At 40.5% G+C, this 19,314-nt stretch overlaps 1 protein-coding gene across 1 annotated transcript in view; it reads right to left on the bottom strand.

Annotated features, from left to right (window-relative positions):
* Positions 1–19,314, bottom strand: part of LOC132404918 (probable E3 ubiquitin-protein ligase HERC1) — a 279,423-nt gene that overhangs the window by 196,783 nt on the left and 63,326 nt on the right. Inside the window, exons 14-17 of the mRNA XM_059989522.1 lie at positions 14,470–14,679; positions 14,237–14,389; positions 9,664–9,796; positions 8,486–8,677 (exon numbers count right to left, since the gene is read on the bottom strand). Coding sequence (XP_059845505.1) covers positions 8,486–8,677; positions 9,664–9,796; positions 14,237–14,389; positions 14,470–14,679 — 688 coding nt within the window. The remainder of the gene's footprint in view (positions 1–8,485; positions 8,678–9,663; positions 9,797–14,236; positions 14,390–14,469; positions 14,680–19,314) is intronic.

The following is a 19,314-nucleotide window of genomic DNA, read 5'->3' as shown; positions in this document are numbered from 1 at the left end:
TGTAAAAAGGGCCTTTTTGAAGTTTTGGATTTGATCAGAAAGTTTTTTCTTGTTTTTTTTTGCTTTCTCTCTCAAGTTTGAGCTGCCCAGTTCTTTTTTTTGTTGTTTTTTTTTGTTTTTTTGTGTGTTTTGGGTTTTTTCCTGTACACGTCAATTATGAAAGTTTCTTTATTTTTTTTTCTTTTTATGGATAAGAGGAGAATCAATTACCTTTCTCTTTATTATATACTATTAGATTAATACTTTGTTTGATCTTGATAATGTTTATTTTTCCTTTTATTCAAACTGTTATTGATATAGATATTTGTGACAATTCTCCTCTTGTGTGTGTGTGTGTGTGTGTGTGTGTGTGTGTGTGTGTATATATATACATACACATATATATATTAAAAAATAAAATAGTACAGCACATTACAGGCCCTTCAGCCCACAATGTTGTGCCAACCCTCAAACCCTGCCTCCCATATTACCCCCCACCTTAAATTCCTCCATATACCTGTCTAGTGGTCTCTTAAACTTCACTCGTGTATCTGCCTCCACCACTGACTCAGGCAGTGCATTCCACGCACCAACCACTCTCTGAATGAAAAACCTTTCTCTAATATCCCCCTTGAATTTCCCTCCCCTTACCTTAAAGCCATGTCCTCTTGGTGCCCTAAAGCAGTGGTGCCCTGGGGAAGAGGTGCTAGCTATCCACTCTATCTATTCCTCTTAATATCTTGTACACCTCTATCATGTCTCCTCTCATCCTCCTTCTCTCCAAAGAGTAAAGCCCTAGCTCCCTTAATCTCTGATCATAATCCATACACTCTAAACCAGGCAGCATCCTGGTAAATCTCCTCTGTACCCTTTCCAATGCTTCCACATCCTTCCTATCGTAAGGCTACCAGAACTGGACACGGTACTCCAACTGTGGCCTAACCAGAGTTTTATAGAGCTGCATCATTACATCGCATCTCTTAAACTCTATCCCTCGACTTATGAAAGCTAACACCCCATAAGCTTTCTTAACTACCCTATCTACCTGTGAGGAAACTTTCAGGGATCTGTGGACATATATATGTACTTTTTTTACTTAATAAAAAGATTGTTAAAGGAAAAATGTGCCATAATTTTGGCTTGAACATTGAAACCTGAAGCAGCTGTAGAACAAAGATAGCCAAAGAACATTAAGCCTTTCCATTTCCAAGTAAATACCCTTTTATATATTCATTAATATTCCCAGTCAACCTCTCTGACAATTAATATGTATTATAACATTATTCCAAAGGTGAATGTTCTTCCTTCATTTTAATTATAATTGAATATTTTAGAAATATTACTTTTTCTTAACACAAACAAGAGAAAATCTACAGTTACTGGAAATCCAAGCAACACACACAAAATTCAGCAGGACCTGCTGAACGGTCTTGGCCCAAAACATTGACTATACTCTTTTCTGTAGATGCTGCCTGGCCTGCTGAGTTCCTCCAGCATTTTATGTGTGTTGTTTACTTTTTCTTAAACTCATTTTCCTCTCTTTAGGTAACCTTTCCCTCTCCATCATATTTTTTCACTTAATTTACACATTCTAACTTGCAGCTCATTCTCAGTCCTAGTATTGTTTCACAATTTGCAATCCTACCAATCAAGCATACAAGCCTTTTTTACTTACATGCAGATGGCATGCTTTCCTGACCATCCAATGAACAGCTTGCTATTGTCAACTTGCCATGGGAAGTTTTTTAAAAAAACATTAATATGCAAAAGGCAAATTTAAGAACTGATGTTTTAAAATATGCAGGCAAAGCAAATAATGACATACAGTATTGTGCAGTTCTGGTAATACACATCAGCATTTCAGTAAACAACACAGACGACTTTACAATGAAAATGTTGCTTGTAAGCCAAAAATAAATTCTTTGACAAACAGTATTGGTTGATTATTTGATAAATATTGCAACCGCGTACAATAGTTAAGCAATAATTTGCTCTGCTATAAATTTACAAAAGGTTGCATTTTCATTTTGTGCCTTAATCCTGAATGAGAGGATTAAAAATGAATTGTTTATAAATTTGTGAATCAAAATTTTCATCTTTTATTGGAAAAGTTTTGGGTAACTTTCTAAATTACCAAAAGAATTTAGCATGTCAGTTCTGCCCCAAAGATCATAAGCAGCCAGTGACTCTGCAGTATTGGGAACCTCCTCAATATAGCTTTTGGCAGTGCCTCAGAAACATTATGGGCTGAGTAAGTCAATGCAACCAATGCTGCTCATAATACTGAACTTTATAGTTCCATATACTTCATCTGATTTCAGAGTACCCATAAACAATTTATCTTCCTTAATAACAACAGACATAAAATCTATGTTATCCTGGTAACTTCACAACAAAACTCAAATAATTTAAACTTAGATCTGTACTGATGCCAAACACAAGTGACATTCTGTCATCATTTAGAGAACAGTGTATTAATTGAACTGGCTTTGCTTTGCAGATAGATTGTAATAGAGTCATAGAATACGACAACACAGAAACAGGCCCATTAGCCCATCTAGTCTGTGTGGAACTATTAATCTGCCTAGTCTCATCAACATACACCTAGACCATACACTTCTCATCCATGTGCATAAGAAATAGGAGCAGGAGAAGGCCTGTTCCACCATTCAATAAGATCATGGCATCCGGACGTGGACTCATCTCCAACTACCTGCCTTTTCCCCATAACCCTTAATTTCTATACTATCCAAAAATCTATTCAACCTTGCCTTAAATATATTTACTGAGGTAACCTCCACTGCTCCATTGGGCAGACAATTCCACAGATTCATTACTCTCTGGGAAATACAGTTCCTTCTCATCTCCGTCCTAAATCTACTCCTCAAAATCTTGAGGCTATGTTCCCTAGTTCTAGCCTCACCTGCTAGTGGAAACAACTTTCCCACCTCTATCTTATCTATCCCTTTCATAATTTTATATGTTTCTATAAGATCTCCTCTCATTCTTTTGAAGGTTCCAGCAAGTACAATCCCAGGCGACTCAATCTCTCCTCACAGTCTAACCCACTCATCTCTGGAACCTACCTGGGTGAACCTCCTCTGCACCACCTCCAAAGCCAGTATGTCGTTCTTCAAGTAAGGAGACCAGAACAACACACAGTACTCCTGGTGCAGCCTTACCAGTACCCCATACAGTTGCAGCATAACCTCCCTGCTCTAAATTTCAATCCCTCTAGCAATGAAGGCCAACATTCCATTTGCCTCCTTGATAGCCTGCTGCACCAGTAAACCAAACTTTTGTGATGAATGCACACACACTCGTCCCTCTGCACAGTCTTTTTATCATTTAACTTTTTACTATTTAAATAATAACCACCTTTCATTTTCCTTCTAAAGTGAATGACTTCACATTTACCAACATTGTACTCAATCTGCCAGACCCTTGCCCACTCACTTAACCTATTTATACCCCTCTGCAGACTCTCTGTGCCTTCTGCACAATTTGCTTTTCCACTCAATTTAGTGTTGTCAGCAAACTTAGATACACTACACTCGGTCCTCTCTTCCTAATCATTAACGTATATTCTAACAGTTGTGGGCCCAACACTGACCCCTGGTGGCACACCACTCACCACTGATTGCCAACCAGAGTAACACTCATGTATCCCAACTTTGTGCTTTCTTTTAGTTAACCAATCCTCTATCCATGCTAATACATCACCCCAAAATCTATACATCCTTATCTTATGAATGTCTTTTATGTGGCACCTTATCAAATGCTTTCTGGAAATCCAAATAAACAACGTCCACCTGTTCCCTTCTATGAATTGTGCTTGTTATATCCTCAAAGAACTCCAGTAAGTTTGTCAAACAGGACTTGCCTTTGCTGAAGCCATGCTGCATCTGCCTGATGGATCCATTTCTTTTCAGGTACCTCACTATTTCTTTAATGATAGCTTCAAGCATTTTCCCAACTACAGATGTTAAACTAACTGGCCTGCAGTGACCTGCCTTTTGCCTACATCCTTTTTTGAACAGTGGCATGACATTCGCTGTCTTCCAATCTGTGGGAACTTGCCCAAAGCCCAGAGAATTTTGCTAAATCATCACCAAAGTCTCTACTATAATTTCTGCCATTTCTTTCAGTAATGCATTCCATCAGGACGAGGGGACTTATCTATTTTCAGGCCCATAATGTACTTGCCCAAATTTCTCATGAATGTTGAAAACAAACTTCAATCCACTACTTCCACTGGTAGCTCATTCCACATTCCCACCACCTCCGAGTGAAGTAGTTCTCCCTCATGTACCCCTTAAACATTTCACTTTTCACCCTTGAACCGTGACCTCTTGTTCTAGTTTCACCTAACATCAGAGGAAAAAGCCTGCTTGCATTTATTCTATCTATAGGGAATAGTCTTAACCTATTCAACCTCTTGCTGTAACTCAGGTCCTCAAGGTCCAGCAATATTTTCTCTGTGCTCTTTAAATCTTATTGATACCTTTCCTGTAGGTAGATGACCCAAACAGCACACAATACTCATAAATAAGCCTCACCAATTTCTTATACAACTTCAACATAACATCCCAACTCCTGTACTCAATACTTAGATTTATGAAGGCCAATGTGCCAAGAGCTTTCTTTATGATCCTATCTACCTATGCTGCCACTTACAACAAATTACAGACCTGTATTCCAAGATCCCTTTGTTCTACTGCACTCCTCAGTGCCCTACCACTCACTGTGTTAAGTCCTAGCCTGGCTTGTCCTCCCAAAGTGCAGCACCTCACACTTTTCTGCATTAAATTCCATCAGCCAATTTTTGAGCCCATTTTTCCAGCTGATCTAAATCCCACTGCAAGATTTGATAGCCTCACTTGCTGCTCACTATGTTGGTGTCATCAGCAAATTTGCTGATCCAGTTTACAAGATTATCATCCAGATCATTGATATAAATGACAGACAACAACAGATCCCTGAGGCACACCACTAGTCACAGGCCTCCAGTCATAGAGGCAACTATCTACTACTGTCTTCTCCCCTGAAGCCAATGTCTAATCCAATTAACTATCTCATCCTGAATGCCAAGTGACTGAACCTTCCACCTCTCCTGTAGGTCCTTGATAAAGGCCTTGCTAAAGTCCATATAGGCAATATCCTCTGCCTTGCCTTCATTAACATTCCTGGTATATTCCCCAAAAAACTCAATAAGATTGGTTAGACAAGACATACCACTCACAAAGCCATGTTAACTACCCCTAATCAATTCCTGCTGATTCAAACATTCATATATCCGGTCCCTTAGAATACCTTCCAATAACTTACCCACAGCTGGTATCAGTTACACCAGCCCATAATTTCCTGGCTTCTTTATAGAGCCTTCCTTAAACAACAGAACAACATGAGCTATCCTTCAATCCTCTGGTATCTCACCAGTTGCTAAGACATTTTAAATATCTCTGCTAGAGCCCCTGCAATTTCTGCACTAACCTCCCACAAAGTCTGAGGGAACACTTTGTCAGTCCCTGGGAATTTATCCACCCTAATTTTTCTCATACAGACCATGACCTCACTGTTGTTTTGCCTTACTTCTACAGACTCTGCATCCACCTCCCAAGTAAATACGAAGGCAAAAAACAAAACCCATTTAAGGACTCCCTACTTTTTTCAGCTCCGTGCATAAATGACCACTCTGATCTTCAAGATGACCAATTTTGTCCCTTGCTATCATTTTGCTCTTAATATACTGTATCTATAACAGCCATTGGGTTTCTCCTTCACCTTGTCTGCCAGAATACCCTCATGCCCTCTTTCAGCCATCTTGATTTTCTTCTTAAGTGCTCTCTTGCATTTCTTATACTCCTCAAGTACCTCAACTGTATCCTCCTACCTTTACCTGTTATGCGGCTCCTTTTTCTTTTAAACCAGGCTCAATATCTCTTAAAAACCAAGATTCACTAAACCTTTTGTTCTGCCAGGAACATACAAACTCAGTACCCTCAAAATTTCACTTTTAAAGCTTACAGAGAGGAGGTGCAGCAGCTAACGGACTGGTGCAGAGCCAACAACCTGTCTCTTAATGTGAACAAAACAAAAGGAGGGCATGGAGCGACCACTCCCCGCAGCTCCTCGGTAGAGATCGTTAAGAGCACCAAATTTCTTGGTGTTCACCTGGCAGAGAATCTCACCTGGTCCCTCAACACCAGCTCCATAGCAAAGAAAGCCCAGCAGCATCTCTACTTTCTGCAAAGGCTGAGGTAAGTCCATCTCCGACCCCCCCATCCTCATCACATTCTACAGGGGTTGTATTGAGAGCATCCTGAGCAGCTGCAACACTGCCTGGTTTGGAAATTCCACCATCTCAGATCGCAAGATCCTGCAGCGGATTGCGAGGTCAGCTGAGAAGATCATCGGGGTCTCTCTTCCTGCCATCACGGACATTTACACTACACGCTGCATCCACAAAGGAAACAGCATTATGAAGGACCCCATGCACCCCTCATAAAATCTCTTCTCCCTCCTGCTGTCTGGGAAAAGGCACCGAAGCATTCGGGTTCTCATGACCAGACTATGTAACAGCTTGGGGGAACGAACTATCAGATTCCTCAATATCCAGATCCTGGACTGACACCTTGCCCTATTGTTCTGTTTATTATTTATTGTAATGCTTGCACTGTTTTTGTGCACTTTACGCAGTCTTGTGTAGGTCTGTAGTCTAGTGTAGCTTTCTCTGCGTTTTTTTTTACATAGTTCAGTCTAGTTTTTGTACTGTGTCATGTAACACCATGGTCCTGAAAAATGTTGTCTCATTTTTACTATGTACTGTACCAGCAGATATGGTCAAAATGACAATAAAAGTGACTTGACTTGAATATCAGAATTCCACACGCTGAACCATGCCCTAAACTCACCTTTTCTACAATACACATTACATTAAAATATACACAACTCAGAACATTAGTCCCATCATACTCGACCTTTTGATTCCTGACTTTGTATGTAGGCTTAGCTTCATTCCCCATTACCACTCCACTATTTGCTCCGTGCTCTGGTTCCTATCCCTCTGCAACTGTTATTTAAACACACACACCCCCACCCTGCCACCTACCTATCATGCAGCACTAGCAAGGCTTCCTTTATGGATATTAGCTCCCTCAAGTTCAGGTGCAAACCATCCCTTCTGTACAGGTCCCACCTTCCCTGGAAGAGAGCACAATGTTCCAAAAATCTGAAGACCTCCCTCCTGCACCACCTCCTTAGCCATGCATTAAAATCTGAGATCTTCTTACTTCTGGCCTTACTAGCACGTGGCACAGGTAGCAAACCTGAGATCACAACCCTGGACGTCCTATCCTTTAACTGAACACCAAATTCTCTGATCTCACTTTACAGGACCTTGACACCTTTGCTACCCTGTGATTACTACCGACACAGACCACAGCCTCTAGCTGCTCACCCTCCCATTTAAGAATGCTGTGGACTCAATCTGAGATGTCCCTGACCCTGGCACCTTGAAGACAACACATCATCTGTGAACCTCGTTCTCATCCACAGAAACTCCTGTCCGTTCCACTACCTCTATCACCACAGCTCACCTTTCTCCCACTTACCCTTCTGAGTAAGTGAGCCAGACTCAGGTGCCAGAGACCTGACTGCTGTCACTTTCCTCTGCCAGGTCATCCCCCTCAATAGAATACAAAGTGGTATATCTATTACTGAGGAGAAAGCCACAGGGGTACTCTGCATTGGCTGCATATGCCCTTTGCCTCTCCTGATAGTCACTCAGTTACCTATATCCTGCATTTTGGGTGTAATGTCCTCTCTGCACCACCTATTGATCAACCCATCAGCTTCCAGAATGATCTTGAGTTCATCCAGATCCAAATTCATAACACTGTCAGCAAGAAGCTGCACTCTCACCTTCAATGCATGCCCTCTGGTATTAGACATTTCTACCCTAGGAAAAAGATACTCCCTGTCTACTGTATCTATGCTTTTCATCATCTTACGAAAACCTCTATCAGATTTCCCTCTCAGCTTCTACCATTCCAGAGAAAAAAAACTCAAATTTGACCAACCTTTCATGATAGCACATGCCCTCTTAACCAGGAAGCATCCTAGTAAACCTCTTCTGCACCCACCCCAAAGCCTCAATGTTCTTTCTATTGTGGGCAAGCAGAACTGCATGTAATACTCCAAACGTGGCCTAACCAGAGTTCTGAACAACCACCCACCCCTGACACAATGAAGACTATTGCACCACTTGTCTGGAACCCACACTGCAGCTACTCATGATTAAATCTAAGAATACAAAGGCACATGCATCCATCACACTGAATAAAAATGATCTCCATCTCGAAGTAAATGTCCTTATTCCAGTTCAAATAGATTCAAAAAAGTTTATAACAATAGAGGAAAATTTACAAGCTTGTTTGAAATAGCTACAATGTCCTGTAAAAAAAACACCTCAACAGGTTGAAAGAAATTGAATAATCACACTAACCATAGATCTCCCATTCAAGTTCTTGTTCCTCCAATAACAATGCAGCTGGTAAAAGCCTGTTTAGACAATCCAATGGTTGAAGAAGATCTAGAAGACCATCAAGCGCAGGTTGCACAATGCTAGCAGGTAACAGCAGAAGAGAATATATCACCTGGCACAAAATACTTCCAGCTGCAGAGTTAAAAAGAATCCCTAAAATAAAGAAATAATTTAAATAAGAATAAAATTCTCACCAATAAGAAAGTTGTCTTTAATTTTCATAAAATTGCTTACTTTCTTTTTCTTAAATAAGACTACATTACATCATTAATTCAAAATTCAAAGTGACACAAAATATTAAATTGAATATTTAAGCACTACAGCACTGCCAAAATAACTTACCGCAGTCAAACTATGCCAAAATTTCTCATCATGAGAAGTATTGTTAAATACATGTGTTTTCTGCAAAAGATTCATTCACTGGACAACTCAGAAATTACTTTCTCAGCTTGTTCTCATTAGGAACAAAGTAAATATAGAGCTAATACCCCTTACATTTCAGTAAATTGTTCTGGAAACAAGGAGAATTAGGTTATCTTGAACTGCGATGTCCATTCCCACTTTCCCCAAAGAATCAGAAATTGATTGAAAATACATGAAACGTAATCCGATGTCATTTGGCATACAAGTTCACTTGACCAACAGCAAACAATAATGTAAAAATTCTCACTTTTACAGCCTTATCAACAATAGCAGCAAAGTTGCCATGAAAGTCAGGGAAAGACATTGGTAGTGAAGATCTTTGGGTTTTGCAGATGAATGATTTAGTACAACCACAAGCCATGGACAGAACAAAGATCTGTTAATTGCTGGTTGTAATGATGTGACTCCCTTTAGTAGCTCTATTCAAAAACACTCAAAACAGTCAAGCAGGCATATGGATCCTTGGTTCATTGCATCATGCGAAGGGTGTTGCCACCGGTTTACTACAGCCATGGAAACAAGTGGTATTGACACAGAAAGTCACACATTCAGCCTGGGGTTGAACAGAATGCAGAGACTGCATGCTTTCTGATTCAACTGAAAGAAAAATGTAGACATAGTGAAAGTACTGTACATAATTGGGGGCTTGAGGCTAATAAACTGCTCATTTTAGGACAAAGAACTGTAACTGTACAGCAATAAATCAGGATTCTTACCATGCAATTTTTCCGTTACACTTTTATCCACTAAGCTTTCTTTCAGAAGAACAGCAGATCGTCTGTAAGTATCAGATGCATACTGCAGCAGCAATTGTAAGTGCTTATGCAGTAAATCCACGCTTAACTGGTCCTATAATTAAAAAAGTTATAAGACTGGTTCATAAAATGCTTATGTAACTGCTGATACCAGGCAGACAATCTCTGAAGAGTATTCATAATGGCTAGGGTCACCTGTCTTGTAAAGACACTGGCCAGAAGAAAGCAATGGCAAATGACTTCTATAGAAAAATTTGCCAAGGACAATCACAGTCATGGATAGACCTTGATTGCCCAAATCATACACCAAGGGACATTACAAACAAACAAATAAGAACATCTCCCTTCAAGATATTTAACATCAGGCTACAAACTTCTGCTACAGCAAAGTTAGGCTCATTAGCTCAGCCTTTGACAACCTAACCATTTACTTTTAATTTTAAAAGCACCAGTACCAGTACTGAGCAGACAGGGGTAATGATAACTGGAAGTGGAAAAGACAACTTGAGGCTATTTTCTTCCCCTGAAAGAGACACTAAGTTATAACTTAGTCATTGCTTTGTACATTTATTCTGACAGAGAGAACTAAACATGTGAAGTTTTTTTTTACTGTAATGCTAAGTGCCAAACCAGCCTATGATCTCAAGGATGCTGATGATCTGAAAAGGAATTGCATCCAATAAAATGGTAAGGATTTAAGAAACAGGGGTAGGTAGATCCACTTCAGCCCATTCTCCTCTTAGATAACCAATTCTCTATCCACATCAATACATTTCCCTCACTAACCTGTTTTCTTGACAGTTCCATTCTTTAAAATTGGGGTCACACTTGCTGCAATCCAATTCACAGGGAAAAAAATCCAGAACTGATAGAACTGAAGAAGATGTAAATAGAACATCAACCCTCTTTAAAGTTATTTCTTTCAAAACTCTAGAATGCAGATCTTTATTTCCTTTGCCTTTGTGCTTTTAAGCTCACCAACTTCTTTAATATTGTTTTATTGACTAATACCTGGTTCTTTCATACCATTAAAATCTTTATTTTTAATACACCTGACTGGTTTGCATGTTTGCCTTTATAAGGGTAACTGTAAAATAATTGTTTCATTCATCAGCCATTTCCTCATTCACTATTCCAAATTCTCATTCTCTCTTTTCTCTTAGTGTGTACTTATAGAAGCTCTTTACAATTCAGCTTTATGTTCCTCATATTCTATCATGCTCTCCAATATCAATTTCAAGGCCCTTCTTTACAGGGTTCTTAAAATGCTCCCAATCCTGAGGCCTATTGCTATTTTTGGCAGCCTTATATGCATTTTCCTTTGATGAATCACTTTTCTATTAATTTTGTGCCCTAAAGGAATTAAATTCATTTTGAAGCTATCTCCAAGTGCCAAATCAACAGTTTTCTTTTCTCGTTTGTACCTTTTGCCTGTCCTTTGTAAATGCTGAATACCCCCGAGTTATTTCACCACCAGCTTTGGGTATCCTCAAACCATGTTGCAGTATTTTTAATTAGAACATACTCATTTATTTCTATTAACTTGACATTGTGGGAGAAGATGGTTGCCTCTGACTGGAGGCCTGTGACTAGGGGAGTGCACAGGGATCGGTGCTCAGTCCATTGTTGTTTTTGTCATTGATATCAACGTTCTGGATGATAACGTGGTTAACTGGATCAGCAAATTTCCAGATGACACCAAGATTGGGGGTGTGGTGGACAGCGACAAAGACTTTCAGAGTTTGCAGCAGCATCTGGACCAGCTGGAAAAGTGGGATGAAAAATGGTAGATGGAATTTAATGCAGACAAATGCAAAGTGTTGCATTTCGGTGGGACCAACCAGGGTATTCTTACTCAGTGAACAATAGGACACTGATGAATGCAGTAGAGCAAAAGGACCAGGAAATACATATCCATAGTTCATTGAAAGCAGCGGCACAGGGTCATAAAGAAAGCTTTTGGCATACTGGCCTTCATAAATCAATGTATTGAATACAGGAGTTGGGATATTATGTTGAATTTGTATAAGATGTTGGTGAAGCCCAATTTGGAGTATAATGTACAGTTTTGGGTCATCTACCTACAGGAAAGATGTAAATAAGGTTGAAAGAGTACAGAGAAAATTTACAAAGGTGTTGCTGGCACAGAAGGACTTGAGTTTTAAGGAAACATTGAATTAGCTAGGACTTTATTACTTGGTTCATAGAAGATTGAGGGAAGATTTGATAGAAGTATACAAAATTATGATGGGTTTAGATAGGGTAAATGCAAGCAGGATTTTTCCCTGAGGTTGGGGGGGACTACAACTAGAGGTCATGGATTAAGGAGAAAGGTAAAAAGTCTAAGGGGAATATGAGGGGAAATTTCTTTACTCAAGAGGATTATGGGAAAGTGGAACCTGCTGCTAGTGCAAGAGGTGCATATCAACTCGATGTCAACATTTAAGTTTGGATAGGTAAATGGAAGGGAGAGACATGGAGGGCTATGGTCAGGGCGCATGTCAATGGAATTAAACAGTATAAATAGTTCTGCATGGACTAGATGGGTCAAAGGTCCTGGTTCTGTGCTATACTTTTCTATGACTCTCTCTTAACTTGCCAGCATTTAAATAGTGAGCCTTTAATTTAGTGGCTTTTTTTTTAAACATTATTTCTAATCTTTGAACAACTTCATCCACTGATTTTGTGTTTTACCATTATTTTGCTTACTGCTTTCCAGCTATCCATTCTGCTTTGTTGAACTCCATCTTGAATCCCTTTTGAAATTTTTATCCTTAGTCATAGAGTAATACAGCAAAGAAACAGGCTTCTCTCCTCCTGTGCAGTTGAACTAGTCATGGTGAAACACTCATGTCTCTATGTACACTTTTTGAGGAACCATAAGGGAAGTTTGGATAGGAACATGGATGAGAGGGATATGAAAGGCTATAGTCCAGCTGTGAGCATATGGAACTAGGCAAAAAAACAGATTGGCATGAACTAGATAGGCTGAAGGGCATGTTTTTGTGCTGTAGTGATTTAAAATGCCATTAATCCAACAGCATCCATAGGGAAAAATCAGGCAGAGAATGAGACAGACTTGCAATATCTCCAAGAAGAGAAAATCTGAAGATGTGACAATGCAAGTAACACACACAAAATGCTGGAGGAACTCAGGCAGTATCTATGGAAAAGAGTAAACAGTCGACGTTCAGGGCCAAGATCCATCATCGGGACCTGTTGAAGGGGACTGTTTACTCTTTACCATAGATGCTGCCCAGCCTGCTGAGTTCCTTTTGCAGTACCTGCCTGCTCCTACTAAGCAACGAAAACAGAAAACTGGGAAGATGAAAGAAAAACAGAAAATGCTGGAGACAATCAGCAGTCAGGTTGCAACCGAGAGAGAAAAAAAAAAACAAATTAATGTTTTGGCTTGAAGAGCTTCCCAAACTGGGATTGACTTTAAGTATTAACACTGATTTTCTATGTCTGGCCTGCTGAGCTTTTCCAGCATTTTGTCTTTACACCTCCTAGCCTGTTTGATGACAACTCTTGGCACTTTCTTCCTGTTCCCATTGAAGCTGAGCTGCAGCTGCCTCCCTACATACTTCATTCATAAAATGTCCAATCCCACAGATGCACCTGTGTCTTCACTTCAGTTCTAGTTCCTAACTAAAACAATTAGAGCCAGCAACTAGAGATACTTGTTGCTCATTAATGGCTTTTCTAGTTCTCAATAGTGCTAAAGACAGATGAGATAGATCAGGTGACAAAAGTCCCAACTTGCTTATGACAAAATTGGCTTATTACTCTGTAGTTGGTCTTGGGAAAAATGCAGAGTTAAATCAAACTCTTTTGATTTTTATCACATCAGTTCTCTCAACTGCAACATTAAGTGCAAAGGCATCAAAAAGTTATAAAGTTTAAGTTCAGTTACTGAAATTCAACCATACACACATATTTCGCCAAATGAAACACCATAATACATATAATGCCCACACATAACACATGAAGTAATTTTACCACTAGTAAATTAACAAATAATAAGAAGCATTTACACAAGTTAAAAGGTACACTGTATAACCCAACTGGCATATCATGTGTGATGAGACCTGGGTGGTGGCAGGGAGTTCAGTCGTCTTACAGCCTGGGGGAAGAAGCCATTTCTCATCCTAACAGCCCTTGCCCTAATGCCACCTGCCTGATGGTAGGGAGGGATCAATGACAATGTTAAGGACCCTGCTATGCAGCACTCCTGATAATTATTTCTGATGGGTGGAAGAGAGACCCCGATGTTATTATTTTTAATATTAATAATAAATTAAAATGAAAGTTATTATTTATTCATTCACTGTATGTGAATGCCAGCATTCATTGTCCTCCATAATTGCCTCAACTTGGCTATTTAAGAGTGAACCAACATTGGTGAGACTAGTGTCAGTTCTAGGCCAAACTGAGTTTACCTGTAAAATTATCTGAGCCCCGTTTGGTTATGTTTGATTTCCCCTTATTTTATAACTGATATTCCAATATTTTTTCCCATTTCAGACATTACCTTAGTAGTAGAATTTGAGTAACAGTGAGCCAGAAGGTGTTTATGTAATGCAGACAGCAGCTGATGGACATGGGAAGGTGGTCCATTTTCTGTATGCCTTGTGTTAATCTGTTGCTTATCACTGTTCTTTTCCAGCTCTCCGAAAGCACGCTCCTTTGGAGACAGACAATTAAAAAAAACTGAGAAAACTGAGAGAAAAATCATTAAATTTTTGTTTAAGATAAAATGCTTACAGTGTAGAAGCTGATGTTCTTTAATAGAGTTTTCAAAAGGATCTCTGCTAAATGAAAGTGGTCGATATTTCCAGCATTGGATGAGTCCTGATCCGAATTGCACTTCTGTGAGAATCTTTCAGTCATGTCAACAGGTAAGCTGTAGCCTAACAGCGATGCAATGTGATTCTGATCCTGAAGGCTAGTCAATATGATATCCAACTGCATTCTCTATTTCAGGAAAAAATGACAATTAGCTAAATTTCACAGATAATGCTTTCCACCAAAATAGATTTTGAATATATTACTCAATGTCTATGATAATATATTTCATAGAGCTATAAGTTAATTGGACGAGGGCACAGCTATCTACATATTTCATGCAAAGACATTTTCCTCCATGAATATTAATTGTTCAATAACAATTGGTTAACAGTTTGGGCCAGAAAATAAACTAAACAATCAAGCAACAGTTTGAAATAATGACTGAAATTATTAATAAAAACAAAAGAAGGGGAATTTAGTCATAGAACAGATGCCAAGAATGTTGTTTTTATTTCATCTAAGCCACCAATGCTGCCTGTGGCAACAAATTCCACAGATTCACCACTCTCTGGTTAAAGAAATTCCTCCTCACCTCCATTCTAAAAGGACACCCCTCTATTCTGAGGCTGTGTCTGCTGGTCTGTGACTCCCCCACCATAGGAAACATCTTCTCCACGTCCACTCTATAAGGCCTTTCACCATTCGATAGGTTTCAATGAGATCACCCCTCATTCTTCTGAATTCCAGTGAATATGGGCCCAGAGCCATCAAACGCTCTTCATGTGACAAGCCATTCAATCCTGGAATCTTTTTTTGAACCTCCGTTGAACCCTCTCCAGTTTCAGCACATCTTTTCTAAGGGGCCCAAAACTGCTCACAATACTCCAAGTGAGGCCTCACCAGTGCTTTAAAAAGTCTCAACATTACATCCTTGCTTTTCTATTCTAGTCTTCTTGAAATGAATGCTAACATTGCATTTGCCTTCCTCACCACAGACTCAATCTACAAATTAACGTTTAGGGAATCCTGCACAAAGACTCCCAAGTTCTTCTGAACCTCAGTTTTTTTATATTTTCACTCCATTTAGAAAATAGTTAACACTTTTATTTCTTCTACCAAAGTGCATGACCATACACCTTCCAAGACTGTATTCCATCTGCCATTTCTTCGCCCATTCTCCTAATCTAAGTCCTTTTGTAGCCTCCCCACTTCCTTAAAACTACTTGTAACTCCACCCATCTTCATATCATCAGCAAATATTGCAACAAATCATCAATTCCGTCATGCAAAGCATTCATATATAATGTAAAAAGAATTGGTTCCAACACAGACCCCTGTGGAACACCACTAGTTACTGGCAGCTAACCAGTAGGGACTCCCTTTATTCCCACTCTTTGCCTCCTGCTAATCAGCTACTGCTTTTTCCATGCTTGAATCGTTCCGGTAATACCATGGGCTCTTATCCCATGCAGTACCATGTGTGGCACTTTGTCAAAGGCCACCTGAAAATCCAAATACATAACATCAACTGATTCTCCTTTGTCTATCCTGCATGTTATTTTTTTCCCAAAGAATTCCAACAGATTTGTCAGGCAAGATTTGTCAAGTGTGACAGTGGAAAGTGTGTATGCAACTGCAGGAGATGGCAGAGGTACATAATGAATACTTTGCTTCAGTATTCACTAAGGAAAAGGATCTTGGTGATTGTAGGGATGACTTGCAGCGGACTGAAAAACTTGAGCTTGTAGATATTAAGGAAGAGGATGTGCTGGAGATTTTGGAAAGCACCAAGTTGGATAAGTCACCAGGACTGGACTGGATGTACCCAGGGCTACTGTGGGAAGCGAAGGAGGAGACTGCTGAGCCTCTGGCGATGATCTTTGTATCATCAATGAGGATGGGAGAGGTTCTGGAGGATTGGAGGGTTGCGGATGTTGTTCCTTTATTCAAGGAAGGAAGTAGGGATAGCCCAGGAAATTATAGAACAGTGAGTCTTACTTCAGTGGTTGGTAAGTTGATAGAGAAGATCCTGAACATTTGGAGAGGCACAGTCAATCAATCAATCAATCAATCACAATCATCCCTCAGAAACTGATTGGAAAGCTGAGCCTACTGAGCCTGAACACCCCCCTCTGCAACTGGATCCTAGACTTCAGTCAGTCCAGATTGGGAGCAGCATCTCCAACACCATCACACTGAGCACAGGGGCTCCCCAGAGTTGCGTGCTCAGTCCACTGCTGTTCACTCTGCTGACCCACGATTGTGCTGCAACACACAGCTCGAACCATATCATCAAGATCGCCAATGACAGGACCGTGGTGGGTCTCATCAGAAAGAACGACGAGTCAGCTTACAGAGAGGAGGTGCAGCGGCTAACGGACTGGTGCAGAGCCCACAACCTGTCTCTTAATGTGAACAAAAGAGATGGTTGGTGACTTCAGGAGGGCACAGAGCGACCACTCCCTGCTGAACATCGACGTCTCTTTGGTACAGATCGTAAAGAGCACCAAATTCCTTGGCGTTCGCCTGATGGAGAATCTCACCTGGTCCCTCAACACCAGCTCCATAGCAAAGAAAGCCCAGCAGCGTCTCTACTTTCTGCAAAGGCTGAGGAAAGTCCATCTCCCACCCCCCATCCTCATCACATTCTACAGGGGTTGTATTGAGAGCATCCTGCGCGGCTGCATCACTGCCTGATTCAGAAATTGCACCACCTTGGATCGCAAGACCCTGCAGCAGATAGTGAGGTCAGCTGAGAAGATCATCGAGGTCTCTCCTCCAGCCATCACAGACATTTACACTACACTCTGCATCCGCAAAGGAAACAGCATTATGAAGGACCCCATGCATCCTTCATACAATCTCTTCTCCCTCCTGCCGTCTGGGAAAAGGCTCCAAAGCATTCGGGCTCTCACGACCAGACTATGTAACAGCTTGGGGGAAGAAACTATCAGATTCCTCAATACCCAGAGCCTGGACTAACACCTTGCCCTACTGTCCTGTTTATTATTTATTGTAAATGCCTACACTTTTTTTGTGCACTTTATGCAGTCCTGTGTAGGCCTGTAGTCTAGTGTAGCTTTCTCTGTGTGTTTTTTTTTTAATTACATAGTTCAGTCTAGTTTTTTTGTACTGTGTCATGTAACAACATGGTCCTGAAAAACATTGTCTCATTTTTACTATGCACTGTACCAGCAGTTATGGTCAAAATGATAATAAAAGTGACTTGACTTGAATAATATTATTAGGAATAGTCAGCATGGCTTTGTCAAAGCCTTACGAGCCAGATTAAATTTTTTGAGGATGTGACTAAACACATTGATAAAGGTAGAGCAGTAGATGTAGTGTACACGGATTTTAGCAAGGCATTTGATAAGGTACCCCATGCAAGGCTTATTGAGAAAGTAAGGAGGCATGGGATCCAAGAGGACTTTGCTTTGTGGATCCAGAACTGGCTTGCCCACAGAAGGCAAAGAGTGGTTGTAGACTGGTCATATTCTGCATGGAGGTCGGTGGTGACCAGTGCTGTGCCTCAGGGATACCTTCTCTTTGTGCTTTTTTATAAATGAGGAAGTGGGGGAATGGGTTAGTAAATTTGCTAATGACACAAAGGTTAGGGGTGTGGTGGATAGTGTGGAGGACTGTCAGAGCTTACAGCAAGACATTGATAGGATGCAAAACTGGGCTGAGAAGTGCCAGATGGAGTCCAACCCAGATAAGTGTGAGGTGGTTCATTTTGGTAGGTCAAATATGATGGCAGAATATAGCATTAATGGCAAGACTCTTGGCAGTGTGGAGGATCAAAGGGACCTTGGGGTCCGAGTCCATAGGACACTCAAAGCTATTATGCAGTTTGACTCTGTGGTTAAGAAGTCATATAGTACATTGGCCTTTAGCAATCATGGGATTGAGTTTAAGAGCTGAGAGGTAATGTTGCAGCTATATAGGACCCTGGTCAGACCCCACTTGGAGTACTACAATTCTGGTTGCCTCACTACAGGATGTGGAAACCATAGAAAGGGTGCAGAGGAGATTTACAAGGATGTTGCCTGGTTTGGGGAGCAAGCCTTATGAGAATAGATTGAGTGAACTCGGCCTTTTCTCTTTGGAGCGACGGAGGATGAGAGGTAACCTGATACAGGTATACAAGATAATGAGAGGCATTGATCTTGTGGATAGTCAGAGGCTTTTTCCCAGGGCTGAAATGGCTAGCACAAAAGGGCATAGTTTTAAAGTGCTTGGAAGCAGGTACAGAGGAGATGTCAGGAGTTAAGTTGTTGTTTTTTTTTTATAAATGCAGAGTGGGGAGTGCATGGAATGGGCTACTGGCGGCAGTGGTGGAGGCGGAAATGATAGGGTCTTTTAAGAGACCCCTGGATGGATACATGGAGCTTAGAAAAAAATAGAGGGCTATGAGTACGCCTAGGTAGTTCTAAGGTAAGGACGTGTTTGGCACAGCTTTGTGGGCCAACGGGCCTATATTGTGCTGTAGGTTTTCTATGTTCTAAAACAAAAACAAGATGTCCCAGACATAGCCCATCACGTAATAATGCAAAGAGATTAAGAAATGTTTTCACATTATTGTGATTTTAAGAATCCTGGCCTTCAGCTGCTGAGTGTCAGGTTAAGGGCAAACTTAACTTCCAGTTGAAATTCAAAGACTCATTTTCATAACACCAGGCTGCTGTGTTTTTTTTTAAAAAGGAAGAGGTCATTTAGTACATCCATGTCAAAGGTTCCTCAAATAGAGACATGTTAAAACCACTTCCCAGCTCTTGGCTCATAGACTTGCAGGTAATGGGTCTTCAAGTGGTGCTAGGC

Source organism: Hypanus sabinus, chromosome 14 (assembly GCF_030144855.1).
Source record: "Hypanus sabinus isolate sHypSab1 chromosome 14, sHypSab1.hap1, whole genome shotgun sequence".
In the NCBI taxonomy this organism is placed as follows: Eukaryota; Metazoa; Chordata; class Chondrichthyes; order Myliobatiformes; family Dasyatidae; genus Hypanus; species Hypanus sabinus.
The sequence above is the reverse complement of the archived record's forward strand: the minus strand, read 5'-3'. Positions and strand labels throughout refer to the sequence as shown.